At 51.9% G+C, this 20,302-nt stretch overlaps 1 protein-coding gene across 10 annotated transcripts in view; it reads right to left on the bottom strand.

The window, feature by feature from the left end:
• The window catches only part of MYT1 (myelin transcription factor 1), an 82,022-nt gene that overhangs the window by 49,428 nt on the left and 12,292 nt on the right, over nucleotides 1-20,302 (bottom strand). For all 10 annotated transcript variants that reach the window (XR_010578811.2, XR_012419695.1, XR_012419696.1 and 7 more), the window contains exons 2-4: nucleotides 11,723-11,823; nucleotides 3,298-3,352; nucleotides 2,292-2,322 (exon numbers count right to left, since the gene is read on the bottom strand). Coding sequence is in view for 5 of the 10 variants with exons in the window: in XM_065523469.1 (XP_065379541.1) it covers nucleotides 2,292-2,322; nucleotides 3,298-3,352 (86 nt within the window). In the remaining 5 variants the exon portion in view is untranslated. The remainder of the gene's footprint in view (nucleotides 1-2,291; nucleotides 2,323-3,297; nucleotides 3,353-11,722; nucleotides 11,824-20,302) is intronic.

The following is a 20,302-nucleotide window of genomic DNA, read 5'->3' as shown; positions in this document are numbered from 1 at the left end:
GCAGAGCCAGTCTGAGGCCATGTGACAACAGATGGACCCAGGCAAAAATACAAGCTGAAATGTCATCTGTTCTTCCACTGGGGTGAGAGGAAAAGTCATCAACCTGCTTCTTCGCTCAGGCACTCAGAGTGTTAAATCAGGGCACACGGAAACTCCCAGTGGGCTCCAAGGTCGGAAACAGCAGCTCAGGGTCCAACTTGAGCCAAGTCCAACCTCTCCTCAGTTCACCTGGTAAACAACCAATGGAGTGTCTTCCCGGGAGCTCTGCCTGAGCTCGTGGGGAGACGGGCTGGGGTTAGGGGCACTGCAGGCTGTGAAGTTCTGAGTCAATGGGGTGCTAAGTCCCTCATCCACAGAGAAAGTCCTGCACGCAGGGGTTCCCCACAGGTGACTCTGTGTCCGTGAGTTCATCCAGTGCCATGGTCTGCACACAGGACGTGGTGCTCCTCTCACAGCCCACAGCGGTGCGTGTTCTCTGTGGGTCATGCTTCCCGTTCTGGCACCCACAGTGTGGGCCCCACCAGAACAGAGGTCTCGTCTGCTCGTCCAGTCAGAGCCCAGGGTGTGCTGGCAAACAGGTCTTTGGGAGGGGGAGACATCATCAGCCCATTTCTGTGGTGTAAACGCTCCCACTATGGCTGGGGCACAGTCAGCCAGCACGAGCCACAGGCATGCCCACGTGGAGTGTGTGGCCAACAGATGTTTGAGAACCCAGGAATGCATGGTACCTTCTGTGCAGAGTGTATTTGATTCCTTGGAACATAATCTTTGTTCGATTTTACTCTAAGCATCACTTGTCAGCAATGAAGAATTGGTGAAGAAATTGCTGTTGGAACACGAGACGTCAACATGTTTTCCCCGAGTCTCTCCATTAAAAAGATCAAGGGTCTTACTCTTACCAAGCATGTAGGTTAGACCTCAAGGCTAGTGACGAGGGTGTCAAAATCCAAATGCTCACAGAACCCCTCACTTAGGCTGGACAGGTCCTCTCAGAACATTTCAAAACAAACAAATCTATTCGAGAGTCATTTTTTCTTCCGCTGTTTCAAATCTACAAGAGAACACCCAGCCATTTGTATTTGCCTTTTCAACTTCCTCCACACTCCATCTGTTACCAAAAAGCCTGGAGTTTCCTCTACTCCTGTGTCCTCGCCTGGGACTGTCCTCCATCTTTGTCTGCACCGTGTCCCCGGGCGACGGCCACGTGGCACCTCCTCTTCCCTTTTCTCGGGGCCCCTCTGAGCATCTCGCCATTGCACTCACTGCTTCCTCAGCAGGCTGGCCAAGCAGACAGTGTGCTTCGGGGGACTGTGTTCTGGGGAGCACCCAGTGGGTTGCTGAGGACACCTGACCGGAAGTGCTGGCACACGATCTGGTTTGGCTGAGGTTCCACCCCACCCCTCCCACCTGTTACCCAGGGCGGGGCTTCCAGCAGGTAGCACATGATATTCAGCGCCTTAGAGGAGGGTTAACCCCTGAGTCTCAGTTTCCGCACTTCACAAACAGGATAATAACATCACAAGGCAGTGCTTCCATGACCTTCCCAGAGATCAAGACTGTGATGTGTGACTGGCGCAGAGCCTGGGGCTTGCAGCACCCCAACTCCCTCCCGCAGCCCTGCCCCGTTCATCTCCAAGTTATGGGGCCTCAAGCAGAGGAGGGACACTGTCTTCCCGTCCCACCTCTGCAAAAGGTTTACAAAGTGAACTCTGCAGTCCTCTCGTTTTCCTGATTGGCATCCACTCTTCAATGGTTTGCTGGACAATAAGATGCTCCCTGCCCTGGGAATCTGTATCCCTAAGAAGCAGGAAGAAAACGGTCACAGAGCTCAGCCAGCCAGGTCATCAGCACACAGAACTGCTGTTTGCATCCCGAGCCAATGGAAGACTCGGGACGTAGAAGACCCCTTTCTCTCATCTCATTCCCAAGCTGGGCCTCCAACCATCTGACACAGAAGCTCTTGTGAGAGTCCGCTAAGAGAGCGGCTCGTTTTTGGTTTGGGGGACCCAGCGACAGTCCAGGTCCTCTCGGTGACCAGGTGTGAGCACATCCGTGTCCTCGCCATGATGCTGGGACACCACATGATGGGGGCAGGACAGAGGTGAGAACGGACAGAGATGGGGCCAAGACAGCTGGACACGTGGCCAGGAGAAAGGCAGTCTCCTTAGGGAAAGCAGGGGCTCACCGGGGTGTTTGGTCAATCCAGGAAGACCCCGTTTGGGACATTTAGGGTCTCTCCAGGGTCACAGGCACAGAGACGATGCTTGGTGCTAACAGGAAGACGTCCTTACCTGAGGTCTGCAGCTGTGGTCTCGGGGGGTCCTGGGAAAAAGAGAGAAACAGGGAAAACATGTGAGAATTGTGATTTTAAAGACTCATTGCCCTAACAGCATAAACTAAGTTAAACAGCCGAGAGGTTTGCCAAGGACAAGTGGAGGCAATCTCAGTGAGACCTGAGCAGTTTTCCCAGGGCCCTCACCCTTTCCTGACCTCCCAGAGAGTCCTCCAAGGTCAACAGAGTGAGCTGCTCCCTCCAGCCCGGTGCTCGCCCCAGAAGCTCCCCTGAGCAGTTCTGCAGAGCGGGACGGATGCTCCACCTCACACAGGCTCTCTGGGACCTCAGGGCCGGGGATGGTATCTCTCTTTCTCTAATTGCAGATAGAAGTCAGTTTTTGGCAAGAAACACAAACCACCAGATCAAGCTGGACAGAGAAGAGAACAACTGGACCAAGTGGCTGGTCCTTCAGTGGTGGCTGCAAAGGTGCACGGGGCTCTGACCAAGGCAGGAACACCTGAGATGCTTGGGCACAAGAGGAAGCTCCCGCACGGATCAGGGAGGTAAGTCTGGCCAGGGGCTGGGGCTCAGATCCTAGCAGAGTGAGCAAGGCCTTGGCCCCCTCTCCTCCCACTGCACTTCCAGTTCAACCCAACAACCTCCTATTCCCCATCAGCACCAAGACTGATCTCCTGGGAAGGAAGGGGCTGCTGGTGGAAGGCCGGTGGCCTCTCATTTCCAAACAATGGTCTCATAACTGAGCCTTGCTACTCCCACGCCATGGAGCTGAGTCTGCCTCTACATTTCTGCCCTCAAGGCAGGTTCATCCGGGCCAAAGGCCCCTCAGCAGCCCTCTGAGATGCCAGCTTCAAAGCGCAGCAGCCCTGAGGATGAACGAGGCTGAAGAGGCCTGAGGTCCCCAGGCGTCTCTGCACACGTGTGGTTACGGGTTTGTGCTCCCGAGGAAGACCGCGGAGGAAAGTGGCATTTACGGCCCTGGAGGAGGTAAGGGCAGCACTCACCTCGCAGGGCCTTGGATCGCGTGCGAGCTCGCTTGTCTTCATTTTCTAAGCTCATCTGCAAGCAAAAAGCCATGAGGTTAACCAGAAAAGCCAGCCAGTGCCTCTGGAGTATAGAACCATCAGGAACGGTCTGTCCATTTTCTGGCTCAAGCTGTGACAGCAAAGGTGATAACAACAAGGATGGGCTCACAAGACAGGAAAGGCCTGGGGCCAGGAGCAGCAGGTGGGAGGGTGTGGAGAAAGGACCTTCTACGAGGCTTGGAAGTGTCCCATCAGTATGTCGCCGCCCACCGTGCCCTCCCACTGCCCCCGGATTTGCACCTGCCACCAAGTGCTGAGACGTGGGCCCTGCTCCACTGAAGCCTGATGAGTGTCCGTGTTTTATCCACGAGGGTCTCCTGGCCCGACACAGAGCAGCACCCACTGCTCACCTGGCCAGGCAGGTGCCAAGGCATCAGGGCAGGTCGCTCACCACAGACACGGCCACCAGCGGCAGTGCCGGGTCATCCAATGGCTTCTGACCCCAACGTGTCCCTAGAGCACAGCTTCCCATGGGCCTTTTCTTCCCACTACAGCAGAGGCTTTAATGCCCCTCATGCACCAGGGTCATTCCGTGAGAAACAGGCAACCTGGAGCGGCCCCAGCCCATATGTTCTCTGGGCCTCAAGGGCCTGGCTGCCTTGCCTGAGCCCATCGGTGTCCCTCCCCACCTGTGATCCCTGAATCTGACCAGCCTCCATGGGGACGCTGCCCACAGCATTGTCCTGCGAGGGAGTCATGGGGAAGCCCCCAGGAGGGTGACAATCACAGAAAGGACATGCCGGGGGAGTGAGGGGGGCGAGTGTCACACACAGAATCCTCGTCCTGTGTCACCCATGACAAATCTGGGCAGGCAGGTAAGTCCCACCCACTCCATGCTATGCAAAATGTCCTTCCCAGGGAGCCGCGCCAGGCCAGGGAGGGCACCTCTAGCTGGACAGGGGATGCTCCATCCCAGGAGGCCCAAGAGGAGAGTGCTGGGCTCCACCACCATCACCTGTGGTCAGGAAGGGGAGGCAGCAAATCCACACCTCCTGTCCCAGGTCACAGATACCAGAGCTGCCAGGGCTCTATGCGTGAGGCAGTCAAAGGGAAAGCAGGGGAGTGGAAAGAAATAGCAGAAGAAAGGAAGGGAGGCAGCAGGAGGGGGGCTCAGAAGCCCCCACGTCTTAAATGGGGCTTTAGTTCCTGAAAGCCAGCAAGAGACCAATGTCTACAGAACCACCTGGGAAGGAAGAAAAAGGAATTCCCCCAATTAGTAAGACGAAATTTGCAAATTGAACCTCCCCCATGCAGCAGCACTAACATACAATGACGTATGTGATTTGTTAAGGAAGAAAAATCAAAACCTGGGTAATTTATGCAACCTGTGGACTCCGGGCTGTGGAGCACAGTGCTGGGGGCCGTGTGTTTATTACCGCCTTCCAATAGAACAGAAGACAGTTACTACAATTTCTATTTTTAAAGCAGAGGTTCCCCATGGACCAATGGCTCACGTTGAAAGTGAAGAGAGGAGCAGGTGTCACAGGGACTTCATTACATTTATGAGCCTTCAAATGTCGTCTGCGCGGAGCCCGTGCGCAATGCCTCCGATGCAGGACGCACAATGGAGCCGATGTGTCTGATTGCGCGGTGCCTGCACTCCGCTGAAATGCAATCTACGGCCTTTTTTTTTTTTTTGCCAGTTTTCCCAAGGATATTGGCAAGCATTCTGCTGGGTTAAAGCGTGCCTTGGCAATTTGGATTTCCTGCAGATAAATTATTCAAAGAGCAGAGAATAGAGAGACTGCAGGGATGTGTAATGGGTGCTGCTTGAAAACTGTGAGCTCCCATTGATGAAGCTGACAGCTCTGCCTCTCCTTCTGCCAAGCACCATCTGCAGTTTATCTGCAGCGACTGGTCAATGAGCGAGAAGTTCTCTTAGGTGCATGTAGCTTTGATTTTGAAAGGGAAAAAAATTGACCTACCAAAGAAAAAAAAATACAGGCTCTTTAATATGAGAATGAATCCGTAAGAGCTGGGTGACTTGGGACACTGATTTCTGAGCTGTTTGAAATCAGCAGTGCCGGCTGACACGAAAGCATCCGGGCTAGGCCATGACAAAACCAGCACTGCCTGATTTACATTATGTTTCTTTTCGAAAGAACTCAAAGCACTTCAGAGGTGGATTCTCTGCTCTCCTCCTGCAGCAAGATCAGCACCCTGATGTGGTAGATGGAGAGCGGGTGCTGGGGGTGGCCCTGTGCCCAGCACCACCCACGCTCACCTTGGCGATCACTGGGCGGCAGCCCCCCAGACCTTCTGCCCCCACCACACAATGACAGCTGGGCCCCAAAGGGCAGCTCAATGATGCAAAGAAAATTAAACACTTCTCAATTTTTCATTGATTTTTAAAACACACTTCACTTGTTCCAAACACAAACCAACCAGGTCCCTTTTTTTGTGCAACCCACAAATAACCCAGTGCCCTCTCCCCTTGAGGGTGAAAAGTTCCCTTTGCTGAGACAGAAGGACCCCATTACCCACTCTCACTGCTGGGCCGGCAATCTCCCTCAGGAACGCCTGCTCTGTTTCTCCAATGCCAACTTCATTCTGCCACTGCGAGCTTGTCTTAGGCTGTAATTAATATTTCAATAGTTCTGCCTTCAGTAGGAAAACCATGAAAACTATGGGGAGGAGAATAATTCATAAATGCAAATACGTTGTATGCTGCCAAATTAACCCGAGAGAACTGTCTCCTTGTCCATCCATTTAACTTGCTTTCTTAGTGCCATATAAAAGCCGTCTCCTCAAAAGTGTGTTTTTGCTTTGTTCTGTTTTATATTTCTTTTTAGTTAAGTCAGGATTAACCATGTAAGCTCTTTTGAAAATAGACATAGTTCTGGCCAGGCGCGGTAGCTCACGCCTGTAATCCCAGCACTTTGGGAGGCCGAGGCAGGCGGATCACTTGAGGTCAGGAGTTCATGACCAGCCTGGACAACAGGGTGAAACCCTGTGTCTACTAAAAATACAAAAATTAGTTGGGTGTGGTGGCGCATGCCTGTAGTCCCACCTACTCAGGAGGCTGAGGCAGAAGGATCACTTGAACCTGGGAGGCGGAGGTTGCGGTGAGCCAAGATTGCACCACTGCACTCCAGCCTGGGCGACAGAGTGAGGCTCCGTCTCAAAAAAAGAAAAAAAAAGTATATATATACACACACACACACATAGTTCTCACCGTGACGTGCGACGAAGACCAGCCCCTTTTCCAGACTCATCTGCATGCTGGCCTTGCTAAAACAGAGTGCCCTGAGTTGGGTGTTTACAAACTCAGGAACCAAAACAAGCAAATGCAGTTAGCAGTCTTGAAACCTGCAGAGGAATCTGGACTCTTAGGCTGCAGCTGTGACAAATACACTCAGAGCCCAGAAACAGGGCTGGGCGTGGTGGCTCACGCCTGTAATCCCAGCACGTCGGGAGGTCGAGGCAGGCATGGTGAAACCTGACTGTACTAAAAATACAAAAATTAGCCAGGTATGGTGGCAGCCACCTGTAATCCCAGCTACCTGGGAGGCTGAGGCAGGAGAATTGCCTGAACCCACGAGGCAAATGTTGAGGTAAGCCGAGATTGCACCACTGCACTCCAGCCTGGGTGACAGAGCAAGACTCCATCTCAAAAAAAATAAAAAATGAAAAGAACCCAGAAACACAGCCAGTAACAAACCACTCATGTCTAACCTCTAAGGGGAAGTGGTAGACTCAGCTTCCAAAGATGTCAGGGTTGGATATTTTCCATGAAGCCCAACAGGCTTTGTGCCAACTTCCACATTTGCCCCCAGAGGCTGTGCCTCCCGCTCCATTCTGGGCCCCAGCTCAGGGACACCCATTTCTCTTCGCTCACTCATTCACTCTCTCTCTGTCTCTCTCTGCCTCTTTCATTCCTTTTCCATGCTTCTCCCCAGGCCAGGCCCTGAGAGCTGAACAGCTCCCTCCCTCAACCCCCACAACATCCCTTCTGCACCAATGGCCCAGGGCCGGTCAAAGGACAGAATCCTGGCTGAAGCCTGGCCCCAGCAGGAGGGTGTCCTGGCCCTGAGGGGCACCAGCCTGGCATCCCAAGGTCTGTACATCACTCCAGGGTGGCAGGGAGTGCTCGGGGAGAGCTCAAGAAACAGGGAGCTCTGCTAAGGCTTGACAGCCAGGTAGGGATGGGGAGGGTGGATGGATCGGTGACCTGCGGACATTTGGGTGGGGGGCACTCCAGAGGTAGAGCCGGGAGCTTTCTTGGGTGGCCAACACCCTGCCTCTTCCCACCTCCTCTCAGTCTCCACCCTGTGCCTGTTTGTTTCCCTCACAGTCCTCATCTCAATCTGAAATGAGCTCATTCATTCATGGTTGTAAGGTCATTGTCTCTCCTCCAGAGAGCTGCTTAGTGCATGTCATTTAAGGATGGGTGGATGGACAGGTGGATGAATGAATAAATGGGGACAGTCAGAAACATCTCTGAACTCCTGGGGCTGGGGTGTGTGGAGAGCCGTGGTCAGAGGGCTGCACACAGGCCATATGTGGGAACCCTGAGCTGGGGGGTTCCGGGCGTTCTGACACCACAGGGGCCATTCACCCAGCCCTGGACCAGAGCAGGAGACACGACAGTGTTTCATTTTCTTTAAAATGTGTTCTGACAGCCAGAAAATCTGGAGAATTAGGATGGACTGACAACTATTCTTTAAAAATCCACAAAATTACAAAGGTTATAGTGTCTCGGTGGGACGGTTGAGCCTCTTGCATAATGGTTTTCCTCCCGGAGACCCATCTGCTGAGTCCCAGGGGACCATAGGCAGCCCTTTCCCGGGAGGAAGGGGCCAATGAAGACTTCAGGGCGAGGAGGTGGCCAGAAACTATCACCCACCCTGCCTGGCTCCAACAGTGCCTCACACACATTCAGTCACTTCTCTGCAGTGAGGGGAGGGGAGAAAGACAGAGCCATGGTCTGGCCTGTTTTCTTCTCTCACTTAGGTACTGAGGGCAGCATCAACTTCCCTGTCACTGCTGTGAAGCCATTAGGGCAGAGAGCATCGTGGAAGACCACGTTCCCACTCAACAATCTAAGAGCAGCATTCAAGCATTTGTCTTGCTCCCCTCCCGAGTATCCCAGGAGGATCACCTGCTGCGTCCACGGCCCTTCCCTTCCCTTTCTTTGGAGCATGGACCTGCCCGCCAGCTCAGCCCACAGAACAGGTATAGAAAGTCGGTGAGCTGGGCACACATCCTGCTTTCCACTCTCTAGATCTCTGAGGCTAAACCATATGCCCTCACCCCTGCACCCCACTGGCAGCCATCACAGTACCCCTGGTTCCTTGCAGAGATAGTTCTGTCCCCACATTGGGTGATTCCTGTTGCATGTCTGAAATTCTGAAATTCTCCTGACAAATTCAGCAGAATAGACCAGCCTCCTCCTTGGAATACAGAAAGGACACCTCCATGGGGCATTATTTAACACATGTCTGAGAAGGGGTTCTCTTGACAGCTCTAAGCATGGGATACTGGCTCACTTCACTCCCAAATCAAAAATTAGAGCTACATAATGGATACCCTGATGAAGCAGCCATATCTGCATCCATCTGTTAAAAACTCCAGCATAAATGGAATTTATACCCACCCAGGGTAGAATCCAACAACATCAAGTGAGGCAAGCCAGAAGGGCCATACCCAGTGGCAGTTCCTTCCCTTGCAGGAGCCTCTATCCAGTAGTCCTTGCCAGAGGCACCCCCTGCCCTGGGTGGCAGGAAGAAGGGTTGGCTGAATGGCTATGCAACTGATCTTTTCCTTGATTCCATATCTCTACAGTCGTCCACTGAATAATTTGCAAGAAGGGGGTTGAGGAGCTACCATCCGTGCCTGCACACCCCACTGACACGCCACCACCTGACTTTTCTGGCAGCCCCTTCCAACCGGTCCTGAGCTGTCCACATGCCTGGTGCTGAACTCAGAGGCATGCCGCAGGCTGTCACAGTCCCCTGCACAGGGTTTGTGTGTTCACTGCCCTCCCATGCTGGCTCCTCACCTCACCCGTCTCCTGTCCTAAGCCAGCCTCTGGAAGGCCGACCCTGATGCTGCTATGGCTGTGTGACATTCTCGCACTGTGACCACGGCTCATCCCCTGTACTGCGACCCTCTTCAGCCTCCTTAGTCAGGAGATTCCACCTGCACCTGCCCCACTGTCCTCTATCTAGGCAGTCGACCCTTTCTCATCATCTCACCTTCTCTGGCACACTTTACATCTTAGCTTCTCTATTCAGAGCAGTAACTCAGGCCCTATCTGCAAGAAATGAAGGGAAATAAGGAAATGACCCTCAGACAGAGAGATGAAAGAGCTGGTGATGCCACAAGAATCTGGGCACGGGCCCCTGGCTTTGTTCACAGAAGCAGCACTTTGAACAGCCGTGGGTTGTCCATGTAGGTGCCAAACTCTCTGAGTTTGTCATGCCTGGGCCAGGGGGAGACAAAAATCTTCTTACCCACCCCTGGCATGGCACCAGACATTTGCAGATAACACTGCATGCAGAGCCCCTGGCCTCAAATCAAGTAACTCTCATGCTCACATGATCTCAGGCCAGTACAGCTCTATGTGAATCCTCAGGGTTTGGGGTGGGGCAAGGGGAATGAGGCCAAAAACTGAATGACCAAGATAAATAATATTTTAATTCAATATTTAGAAACATCAACATGATGCAAAAAACCATGATAAACAAGATATCAAAACTTTAAATCAAGACAGGATCAATATTACTGACTCCTCCTTGTGCCTCAGGCTCCAGTGTGGATCAGCAGAGCACTGATAATCCTGTGGGAGCCAAAACACAGCAGAGGCGCTTAACGAGGCATCTATAACAGACCCATTAAAATGTACATTCTCGTCACCAGATTCAAAAGAAAAAGGTTGGGCTTTGAGAGTAAAATACAAGCACCCCCAAATGAAGTTCCCACCGCAACTGCATAGCCCTCCTTGCCTACACCCTGCGCCATCACCGTCCTTGAGCTGTGCCCTGAGTCACAGCTGGATCCTTGCTGGAAAGCATCTACATGCGAAAAAAAGAGAGGTCAGAAACTGGTATCCGGGAAGGCTTCACCCTAAGCCTGTTGTCAGCCTCCACGTCCAGCTGTGAGGGTCACCTGACCCTGGGACCTGGCTTCACCCAGAGAGTATTGGTGCGAAGTTCTAGAATTAGAGGGTTGGTGGTGGAGAACAGTGGCTGTAAGCACATGTGATATCACAGTTTGGGAGTGTCCCCGAGGGGAGATCTTATATCCTGGGAAGGTACAAGAAGGGCATGCACCATCTGCCTCCCCTTAGGAAGATCGAAATAAAACAAGGCCAACAGACTTCATAAGTTCCTGCCAGCAATCTCTGCTGTCAGATCCTGTAGGGATTCTCAGCCTGCCCAGGTAAAAGCAGGGTGAACAGGGAACAGTTGCTCAGGCACAACACAGAGCCCAGATGTGATCATACCTCAAAGCAGGGAAGTGAGACTCTGGGGTCACGTTTTCATTTTGGTGGTTTTTTTTTTTTTTTTTTTTTTTTTGAGACGGAGTCTCGCTCTGTCGCCCAGGCTGGAGTGCAGTGGCCGGATCTCAGCTCACTGCAAGCTCCGCCTCCCGGGTTTACGCCATTCTCCTGCCTCAGCCTCCCGAGTAGCTGGGACTACAGACGCCCACCACCATGCCCAGCTAGTTTTTTGTATTTCTTAGTAGAGACGGGGTTTCACCGTGTTCGCCAGGATGGTCTCGATCTCCTGACCTCGTGATCTGCCCGTCTCAGCCTCCCAAAGTGCTGGGATTACAGGCTTGAGCCACCGCGCCCGGCCCATTTTGGTGGTTTTTGTTTGCTTGCTTGCTTGCTTGCTTGTTTTTTGAGATGGAGTCTTGCTCTGTCACCCAGGCTGGAGTGCAGTGGCACAATCTTGGGTCACTGCAACCTCTGCCTCCCAGGTTCAAGCGATTCTCCTGCCTCAGCCTCTCGAGTAGCTACAGCCCGGCTAATTTTTGTATTTTTAGTAAAGACGGGGTTTCACCATGTTGGCCGGGCTGGTCTGGAACTCTTGACCTCAAGTGATTCACCTGCCTCAGCCTCCCAAAGTGCTGGGATTACACGTGTGAGCCACCGCGCCCGGCCTGGGGTCACATTTTAGTTTTGATCTACTCAGAGTCGCCGTTTTTCTTCCCTTAATTCTAAAGTGACCAGAGCATTGCTGATCCTAGTCCCCATTTTCCCTTCGCCTAACCTGGACTCTGGTGAGGATCAGACCCAAAGTCGTCTCCACGCTTCACGCCTGCAGCCAACGAGAGGCTTTCTGCAGGCAGCCACGGGGTGGGGCCCCAAGACAGGGGCTGCCCTCTCACGCCTCACCTTGCAGTGTCTGCCAAGAAGGTGTCTTGAGGTCCTGCAGCTGCTGGCCTTGCCTCCGTGTGTCCACCTCTGATTCAGCAGCTCACCCCGGAACTCATTTTCTGAGGGTTTGAAAAGCACAAGGTCAGAAAAGGAAAGCTTGGTGGGTGCCAGCCATGCTGGCTCAAGGGGAGAAAGTGAGAAACTTGGGGCACTTTTTTAAACATCATATATTCAACCCCCATTTCCTGGAAGCCACCGGAAAAACAGACAAGGTCATGGCTCCGCGGCCGTTTCAGGGACAAGAGACAACTTCTCTCTGACTCGGGAGCCTCCTCGGAGTCTTCCAGCACCTACAGTCCTCTGCACCGTTGTCCTAGCTCTGGTGCCGTCTCATGGAACATGCCTTGGGTGGGTGTTGGTTCCCACTGACAACCACGCCCACCAAAGATTGCTGGGACAAGGCAGCTGAAACCCACCTTGAGAAAAGTTGGCATTTCACCAACCTTGAAAATGAGCTGACTAATGAGTAATTATTCGCCTTACAACCAGATCCTTCTTCCCCTCAAAAGAAGGCACAGTACATATGCATTTGAAAAAGAAGATTGTTTTGCACGACTTCTCTGGAGCCCATTGATTGAAGAAAGTGAGATCCACCCATGGTCTCCAATCAGCTTTGCCTCCTGCAGGATCCCAGGGCCCTCAGCATGCTCTTTGCCCTGGTTTCCAGCATCTTTTCTCACCCTGTGTTTCTGCCTCTCTCCAGGGCAATGCCTCCAGTTAATATTTAATTCCTCAATAAATTCCCACGTCTAAGCAGAGGCTGAATGCATCAGCTGGACATGACAAAGAAATGCATTGTGTACCTATTCCCTGCACGTCACTCCCCGTTTCCATGACAACCTGCTTTCTACATAACTGCAGCATTTCAAAGGAAGGTCATTAAGTAACCAACAATAAAAACAGGAAATGAATATCCTTGCATTCTGCTCTGGCTTCGCCTTGGAAGTGAGTTTGGATTCTGCCGAAGGCACACTATTCCCACCCATTTTCTTTCTTTTCCTCGTGTTTTTGAGGTGCATCCCCAAACAATTTTTCTCTAGGATTCTGGCCACTCCTGGCCCCAGGCAGCCCTGTGGCTGTGGCCTCAGCATCCTCTTCTTATCTGGAAATGCTTCTATCCCAGTAAAGGGCTTCGATTACCCTCCGGAGCGGAAACACAGAGGAAAGCCGGTTTGGCCGTCAAGGAAAACCACTCAGATTCGGCACCTTCTCCGTGCACCTACTCTGTGCCTCCCCTCACTGAGCTGTAAGTCAGTCGCTGAGATGACAGGGCTCCCACCGCATGCTCCGGTGCCTGGACTAGTGAGGAGGGAGCCGCGGGAGTTTCCCCATAGCCCAAGACCTCTAGGCCCCCTGGGTTCCATCTGCCACTGGTCATCTGCACTGAGCCAGTGTGAGGTGCCTCAAACTGGGACCCAGCCTGCCCACCGGGTAATCCAGTTCTCAACTCTGTGACAGGGATGTGGGGTATCGGGAGGAAAAACACCCGTCAGTGAACCAACAAGAATCATGCCAGCGGGGAGAGTGCTTCACACTTTGAAGATGGGGCATGGGGTTCTCCGTGTCTCTTTTTTTATGGTGACAACAAAAGCTGAGAGACAAGGCCCCGAAGTGCACAGGGCTCACTTTCCAAGTATCTGTCCCAGGAGACAAGACGCTGCAGAAACCTGCTCACTGGGCTGATTGGCTCAAGCAGAATTTCTTGTTACCGTTACGTATGTAAACATGAAGACAACCGGGGCCCGTCTGGCTGACAGCTGGAGGGAAGGACACAAGGTCTGTGTGTTCCAGAGGAGACGCTGCCTCCCCAGTACGACTCCCCTGAGTCCCGCTCTGAGTCTCTCCTGCTTCTCAGAGAAGCCACATGGACACGAACTGCAAGAGTCTCTGCAAAGGGACCTCCAGTTTTGTTGGATTGGAGATAACCAGCTCACTGGGCTTCTCCACCCACACACACCCATGGGAGTCTGGAAATAAAGCCCTGGAATTCTTCATTGCCCACACGCTTATACTCCTGTCCCTAGGTCAGTCAGCCCTGGGCTCTGAAGTCCTGACCCCTGAGGCCCCACATCTACTGCACTAGGATCCCGGGGATCAACTGCTGCTCCAAAGAGCCACTCCTGCCTCCCTGAGGCAGCAAAGCCGCCGAGCTTCTCTGGGCAAAGAGCAGAATGGCACCTGGTGAAACCCCTGGGATACAGAGCACACAGTAATCAAAGTACATACCCCCAAGCTTAGAACCTCCTTTATGAGGACTCGGGGACCCGGCTCAACCTTGACATGATTTAGCCTCCCTTTTCCAGGAAATGTCTTGGCAGCAAACAACAATCACTACTAGAAGCCCAGTAAGGTATGCCAGTTCTTCTCCTGTGGCCCTCTTGTCCCCCACTGGGGCCTGTGTGTGGCCAAGCCCTGCCCCACGGGCTCAGTAGGCTCCGCCCCAGACAAAGCTCTCCTACCTGCTCTCACACAGTCGGCATCCCTGGCAGCACGTGGAGCCCCCGTGCACCAAAACAACATCCAGGGCCACGTGCTGAGGAAAACTCACCACAGAAATGTGGAGGGTTCCACGGAGATGCCCCGTCCTTCCAGGAGTCACGCTGCTCCATGGACTCTGTGGTGGGAACAGGGACAAGCGTCCCCAGAGCTCACGCAGGGCTCTGCCGCCAACTCAGGCCTGGCCCGCAGGTCCCTACCCTCTCTGAGACTTCAGCTCTTCACCCATAAAGTGAGAGGGAAAGAATTATCTGGAGATGGAGAGACACACATGGACGAGCCTGGAAGTGAACCCAAGAGGACGTCAGCACTGCTGCCATCACTGCGGACTTTCTTGTCGGGAATCTGAAGTGAAGTGGAGGTTTTCATCCAGACGAGCCTGTTTTCTTGGGTTATTAAGTTTCTCGTGAGTTAATCTGAATCCCTGCTCGTCGATGCAAATGGGAAACGGAACTTCGGAGACTGCAACACCCGGAGCACGGCACCCAGAGGGCAGCACTGGCTGGGACCCCTCTCTGGGGACCCGACATCTTTGCACCTGGAGTCCTGCCTGCTCAAGGTCACCCCATATCTGTCCCCACAGTGGCCCCAGACTCACTTGTGTGGAGCTCCGGTGGGCAGAAAAACCCAGTAAACAAACGGGGCCTGCTCCGCTGAGACCGACGCACATGGGTCCAGAGGAGAGGGAACCGCCCCTCATTGGCCGGAGACTCCAACACACGCCAGGGAGATGTGCAGAGCTGAGCTGCAGCCCCTGTCTGTCCCTCTCCTAACGAAGCCCTCTTTTTCCAACTCAGCATCACTGCAAACTGGAGACCAGCCTGACCCAGGCCCCAAACGGACATTTCCACTGAAAGCCAGTACTCTGTTGGGTTCTTCCCAGGCAGTGCTGCTGGCCTACCCCAAGGTTTCCTCCTGTCGTCATGGCAAGGAGAGCCCCCTTGTCCCAGAGCTAACACCCCAGCTGCCCGCTGACCCACTGCCAGCACACACTTCCTCCTGGCACGCACAGCCCCACGGGGGACCCCACACGGGTGACCATGGTTCTTTCATGCTGGCTGGGTGGCCTGGAATCTGGCCTGAACCCACTGCCTCCATGGTGTATCCCCTGGGCCTCTGGGTGGGAATCCCTGTGGCGGTTAGCTCTGATCCACTCCAGCCCTGGCAACCCGACCCCCTTCCACTGTGCGAAGCCTCCGCACTCTGAAAACAAGAACAAAACAACAGGCAGGCCGAGGGAGAGGCCAGGTGGTAAGTGTGGAAAGCCAAATGTTTTGGTCTTCACTCGGTTTTGCGTCTCCGGTGACTCGGGCTTTGGGGCCAGGAGCTTTACTGCCCGCCGCTCAGTATGCAAGGAGGCGAAGGGTAGTCGCTTGAGAGGAGCCCACACCTCCATCCTCCCATGCACCCCTCAGCCCTCCTCCAGCTCCAGCAAAGGAGGTGGGGTCTTGCCTCTCTGCTGAGCCGGCTTGTCCCTCTGGACTTTATTCCACCTCCTTCCCACTGTCAGTTAAAGTTCCCAGGAAGATCAACTCTTCCCTCCATTCTTCTGGAATACTGAAACACTCTTTCCAACTCTTCAACAGGCTTGAGGCATCCATGTTTAAAAACAGTCTCTCTTGACCGCACGTCCCGGCCCGGCCCCCTCTCCATCTCCTCCTGCTTCATAACTACACACCTTGCTGACTCTTCCTCACTCCCCAGCACAGTTGGCCTCCACCCACATCTCTACTGAAACAACAGGTGGCTTCATGTTCACAGGGCATGTGAGGGCCCATACGCATCACCGCAGTGCGTGTCTGTCCCTCCTTCTGTGGCAAACACTCACCCCCAACGTGTCGGTCACCTGTACCGACCACCCAGCCACCCCATGTCAGACGCCCTCTCCTTTTTGCTTCCTCTCTGCCCACAATATCTGCTTCTCACGGGACTTGGGGTTTTCCTCTTCCCCTCTTCAGTCATCAGCTCCTAAGCCAGAACCTTGAGGGTCATCCTTGGCCCCAAATCCTGCCAAAGTTATTTTCTAAATCTCACCAGAATCTGACCACTTCTGACCTCTCCAGCTGTGTTGTTTTGTTCTGTTTGCAAAAACTGACAAACTCATTCTAAAATTCATATGGCAATTCAAGAAATATAGACTAGCCAAAACAATTTTGAAAAAGAGAAAAGTTGGAAGACATACTTCTCAATTTCCAGACTTACTACAAAGCTGCAGTAATCAAGACAATGTGCTACTAGCATGAGGACGGGCATGTAGATAAGTGGGACAGAATTGAGAGTCCAGAAATAACCCCCTCTACTGATGATCAATGGATTTTTGACAATGGCACAAAAACAATTTAATGGGAAAAAACCAGTCTTTTCAACAAATGCACTAGGACAACTAGATATCAAAAAAAAAAAAAAATGAAGTTGGAACCCTCTCAAAAATTAACTCACACTGGATCACATATCTAAATGTAAGAACCTAAACTCTTAGAAAACACAGGGGTAAATCCTTCTGACTTTGGGTTAAGCAATGGTTTCTTAGCTATGACAACAAAACTACAAGCCATTAAAGAAAAAAAGTAATATATTGGACTTCAACAAGGTTCAAAACTTTTGTAGTTAAAATAACACTGATGGCCAGGCTCGGTGGCTCACGCCTGTAATCCAAATACTTTGGGAGGCCGAAGCAGGCAGATCGCTTAAGGTCAGGAATTCAAGACCAGCCTGGCCAACATGGTAAAGCCCCATCTCCACTGAAAATGCAAAATTAACCGGGTGTGGTGGTGTGCGCCTGTAGTCCCAGCTACTTGGGAGGCTGAGGCAGGAGAATCACTTGAATCTGGGAGGCGGAGGTTGCGGTGAGCCAATATTATGCCACTGCACTCCTGCCTGGGTAACAGAGTGAGACTCTGTCTCAAAACTAACTAACTGGCCAGGCGCAGTGGCTCAAGCCTGTAATCCCAGCACTTTGGGAGGCCGAGACGGGCAGATCACGAGGTCAGGAGATGGAGACCATCCTGGCTAACACGGTGAAACCCCGTCTCTACTAAAAATATACAAAAAACTAGCCGGGCGAGGTGGCAGGCGTCTGTAGTCCCAGCTACTCAGGAGGCTGAGGCAGGAGAATGGTGTAAACCCGGGAGGCAGAGCTTGCAGTGAGCTGAGATCTGGCCACTGCACTCCAGCCTGGGTGACAGAGCGAGACTCTGTCTCAAAAAAAAAAAAAAACTAACTAACTAACTAAATAAATAAATAAATAACACTGTCAATAAGGTGAAAAGACAACCCAAAGACTGGGAGAAAATATTTGCAAATCATGTATCTGATAAAGAGCTTGTATTCGGAATAAAGAACTCTGATAACTCATAATAGGATTAATAACCCAATTTTAAAATGAGCAGAGGATTTGAATAGACATTTCTCCAAAGATAACATGGAATGGCCAATAAGCACATGAAGAGATGCCCAACAGCTAGTAATCCAGGAAATGCAAATCAAAACCACACTCAGATACCATTGCACTAAAATGACTGTAATTTTAAAGATAAACAGATAGTAACAAGTGTTGGCGAGAACCCTCATAGAATGCTGATGGGAATGTAAAATAGCACAATCGCTTGGAAGATGGCACAGCAGTTACTCAAAATGTTAAATATAGAGTTATATGACTCAGGAATTCCACTCTAGATATTTGCCCAAGAGAAATAAAAACATATGTCCACATAAAGGCTTGTACACAAGTATTTATAGCAGCTTTACTCCTACTAACCAAAAAGTGGAAAAACCCAAATGTCCATCAACTGCTGACTGGGTGATACGAAATACAGTGGCACTGTCTTTGGCAACAAAAAGGAAGGAAATTGCTTATACTCGCAATGATGTGGGTGAATCTCAGAAACATCGTGTTCAGTGAAAGAGGCCAGGGACAAAAGACCACGTACTGAACAATTCCATATTTATGAAATGTCCAGAACAGGCAAATTCATAGAGAGAGAAAGTAGACTCGTGGTTGCCTAGGACTGGTGGAGGAGAAAATGGAGAATGACTGTGAATGGGCATGGGGTTTCTTTCTGGGGTGATCAAAACAGCCTAAAACTGAGCTGTGACGATAGATGCACAACCCTATGCATATGCTAAAACCATTGAGTTGTATACTTTTAATAGGTGAATTCTGTGATGTGCAAATTACATTCCAATAAAGCTGTTTTTAAACAGTGCCATGTGGATGGTCAGTGAGACACTCAAGGGACTCTTGCTTAGGGCAGGAGGTCCCAGCAAGTCCCCCTTGGTTCTCCAGACGGGGTTCTGTGAGCCTGTGTCCTGGGCCAGCCTCTGGACCACTGCGCCTCAACCCCAAGCTGGACCACCTTGGATACCTGTCACTCCTTGCTCCTGGGTCCAGGGATACAGCAGGAGAATGGGTCATGCGAGCGACATGAGACAGGCCATGGAGGTCAGAGTGAGAGCTGTTGGGTCTACTTCACCCTCCCACTCCCCAGAGCAGTCAGCGCTGTATTCGTTCAACGAGGCCAAAGGCAGACGACCTGCCTCTGTGCAGCCAGGAGGCGTTGTGACCGTCGTGACTCAAGCTCACCTCCCACCTTGGCCAGCGCTGTCAGGATGTGTCAGCAGCTATCCATGCAGCTGAGCCGATGGCCAGGGCCGATCCCACCTGGTAGCTAACCCAGCAGCAACAGCCCCCCGTTCTGCCTGTGCGTGCGCGTCGGCTGGGCCTGCCACGTCCTGGGACACTGTGGCTGCTCCAGCTGCCACGTCCCCGGAGAGGGCAGGCCTTCGTAGCTTTCATCATACCTCATGCAGAGGAAACTGAAAAGAAGCTGGGCCCCGGGTCGAGTATAAACTTACATATTGCCATTCGAAAGCAAAAAAAAACAAACAAAACCACCTTTTTCCTACTTCTCCTCTCAATTCCCCATTTATCCCCTTCTTGCTGCTACTTGGGTTTAAATTAAAGCCTTGCAAGGCAGCAAGAAAAGGGTTAGAATAAAAATTTAGAAACAATTTAAGGCCCGCACGAAACCAAGCACAGGTCACAGTAGACTCCTGGGGGACCACAGCCCAGGATTCCGCTCTCTAGACCCAAAGAGCCTCTGACACCCCTGAGGTCCAGGCTGCACCCCCTCAAAGAGCCTCTGACACCCAAGGTGACACCCCGAGGTCCAGGCTGCACCCCCAGACATGGGGAGGTAAGGCCCCAGGAGGCAAACAGACTCACATCCATGTCACATGGCTCCTGGAGGAGGCAGCAGAAGAACTAGGTCCAGCATCTGTCTCTCAGAGTTCGAAGCGAGGTCCCCGCCCCAGTCTGAGGACTGCCAGGGTGCTCAAACACAGCTGTTCCTGGACCTTTCCAGGCCTGCGGGAGGAACCTGCACCGGGTGAGCAAATCAATGTCTCAGGAGGCTCCTTCAGGGTCCCTCGACCAACGGTGTGGGCAGTGGTTAGAGCAGGAACAAGCACAGACACATGTGGACAGCGCAGATATGGCCCAGCCCAGACAGCGACAGGAGGACTTGTTTGGGAAGGTTTCATACCATTGTGTCTATCTGCCCCAACTTGGAAATAAATTGTAAAACCAAGATGAAAAATTCAATAGAAGACTTGGGAGATAGTCAAAGAAATATACTAGAAAAGAGAACAAAAGGACAAAGAGGAGAGACAGAGGAAACACTGAGCGAGGTCTGACACCCGATTTGGGAGTTCCAGAAAGAAATAATTAAGAAAATGGGAAGGAAAAGCATAAGTTAAAAAAAAAAAATTCCCCAGAACTAAAGGAAATTATATTTTTAGATTAAAAGGCCCATTAAGTGCCCATAACAGTGAATAAAAAAGACCCACATCCAACCAAGCCCAGCACTATAAAATTTTAAAACACCAGGAATAGAAAAGACACCCTAAAAGCTTTCAAAGGGGGAAAAAGTCACAAATGAAACAATAACTAGAATAGGATCGCATTGCTTAGGAGCAGTGGGATGTTCACAGACAGCAGAGAAAGCCTCTTCCCGATTTTAAGGGTGTTGACATTCAACTTCA

Source organism: Macaca fascicularis, chromosome 10, assembly GCF_037993035.2.
Source record: "Macaca fascicularis isolate 582-1 chromosome 10, T2T-MFA8v1.1".
In the NCBI taxonomy this organism is placed as follows: domain Eukaryota; kingdom Metazoa; phylum Chordata; class Mammalia; order Primates; family Cercopithecidae; genus Macaca; species Macaca fascicularis.
This window is presented reverse-complemented; position numbering and strand designations above follow the sequence as displayed.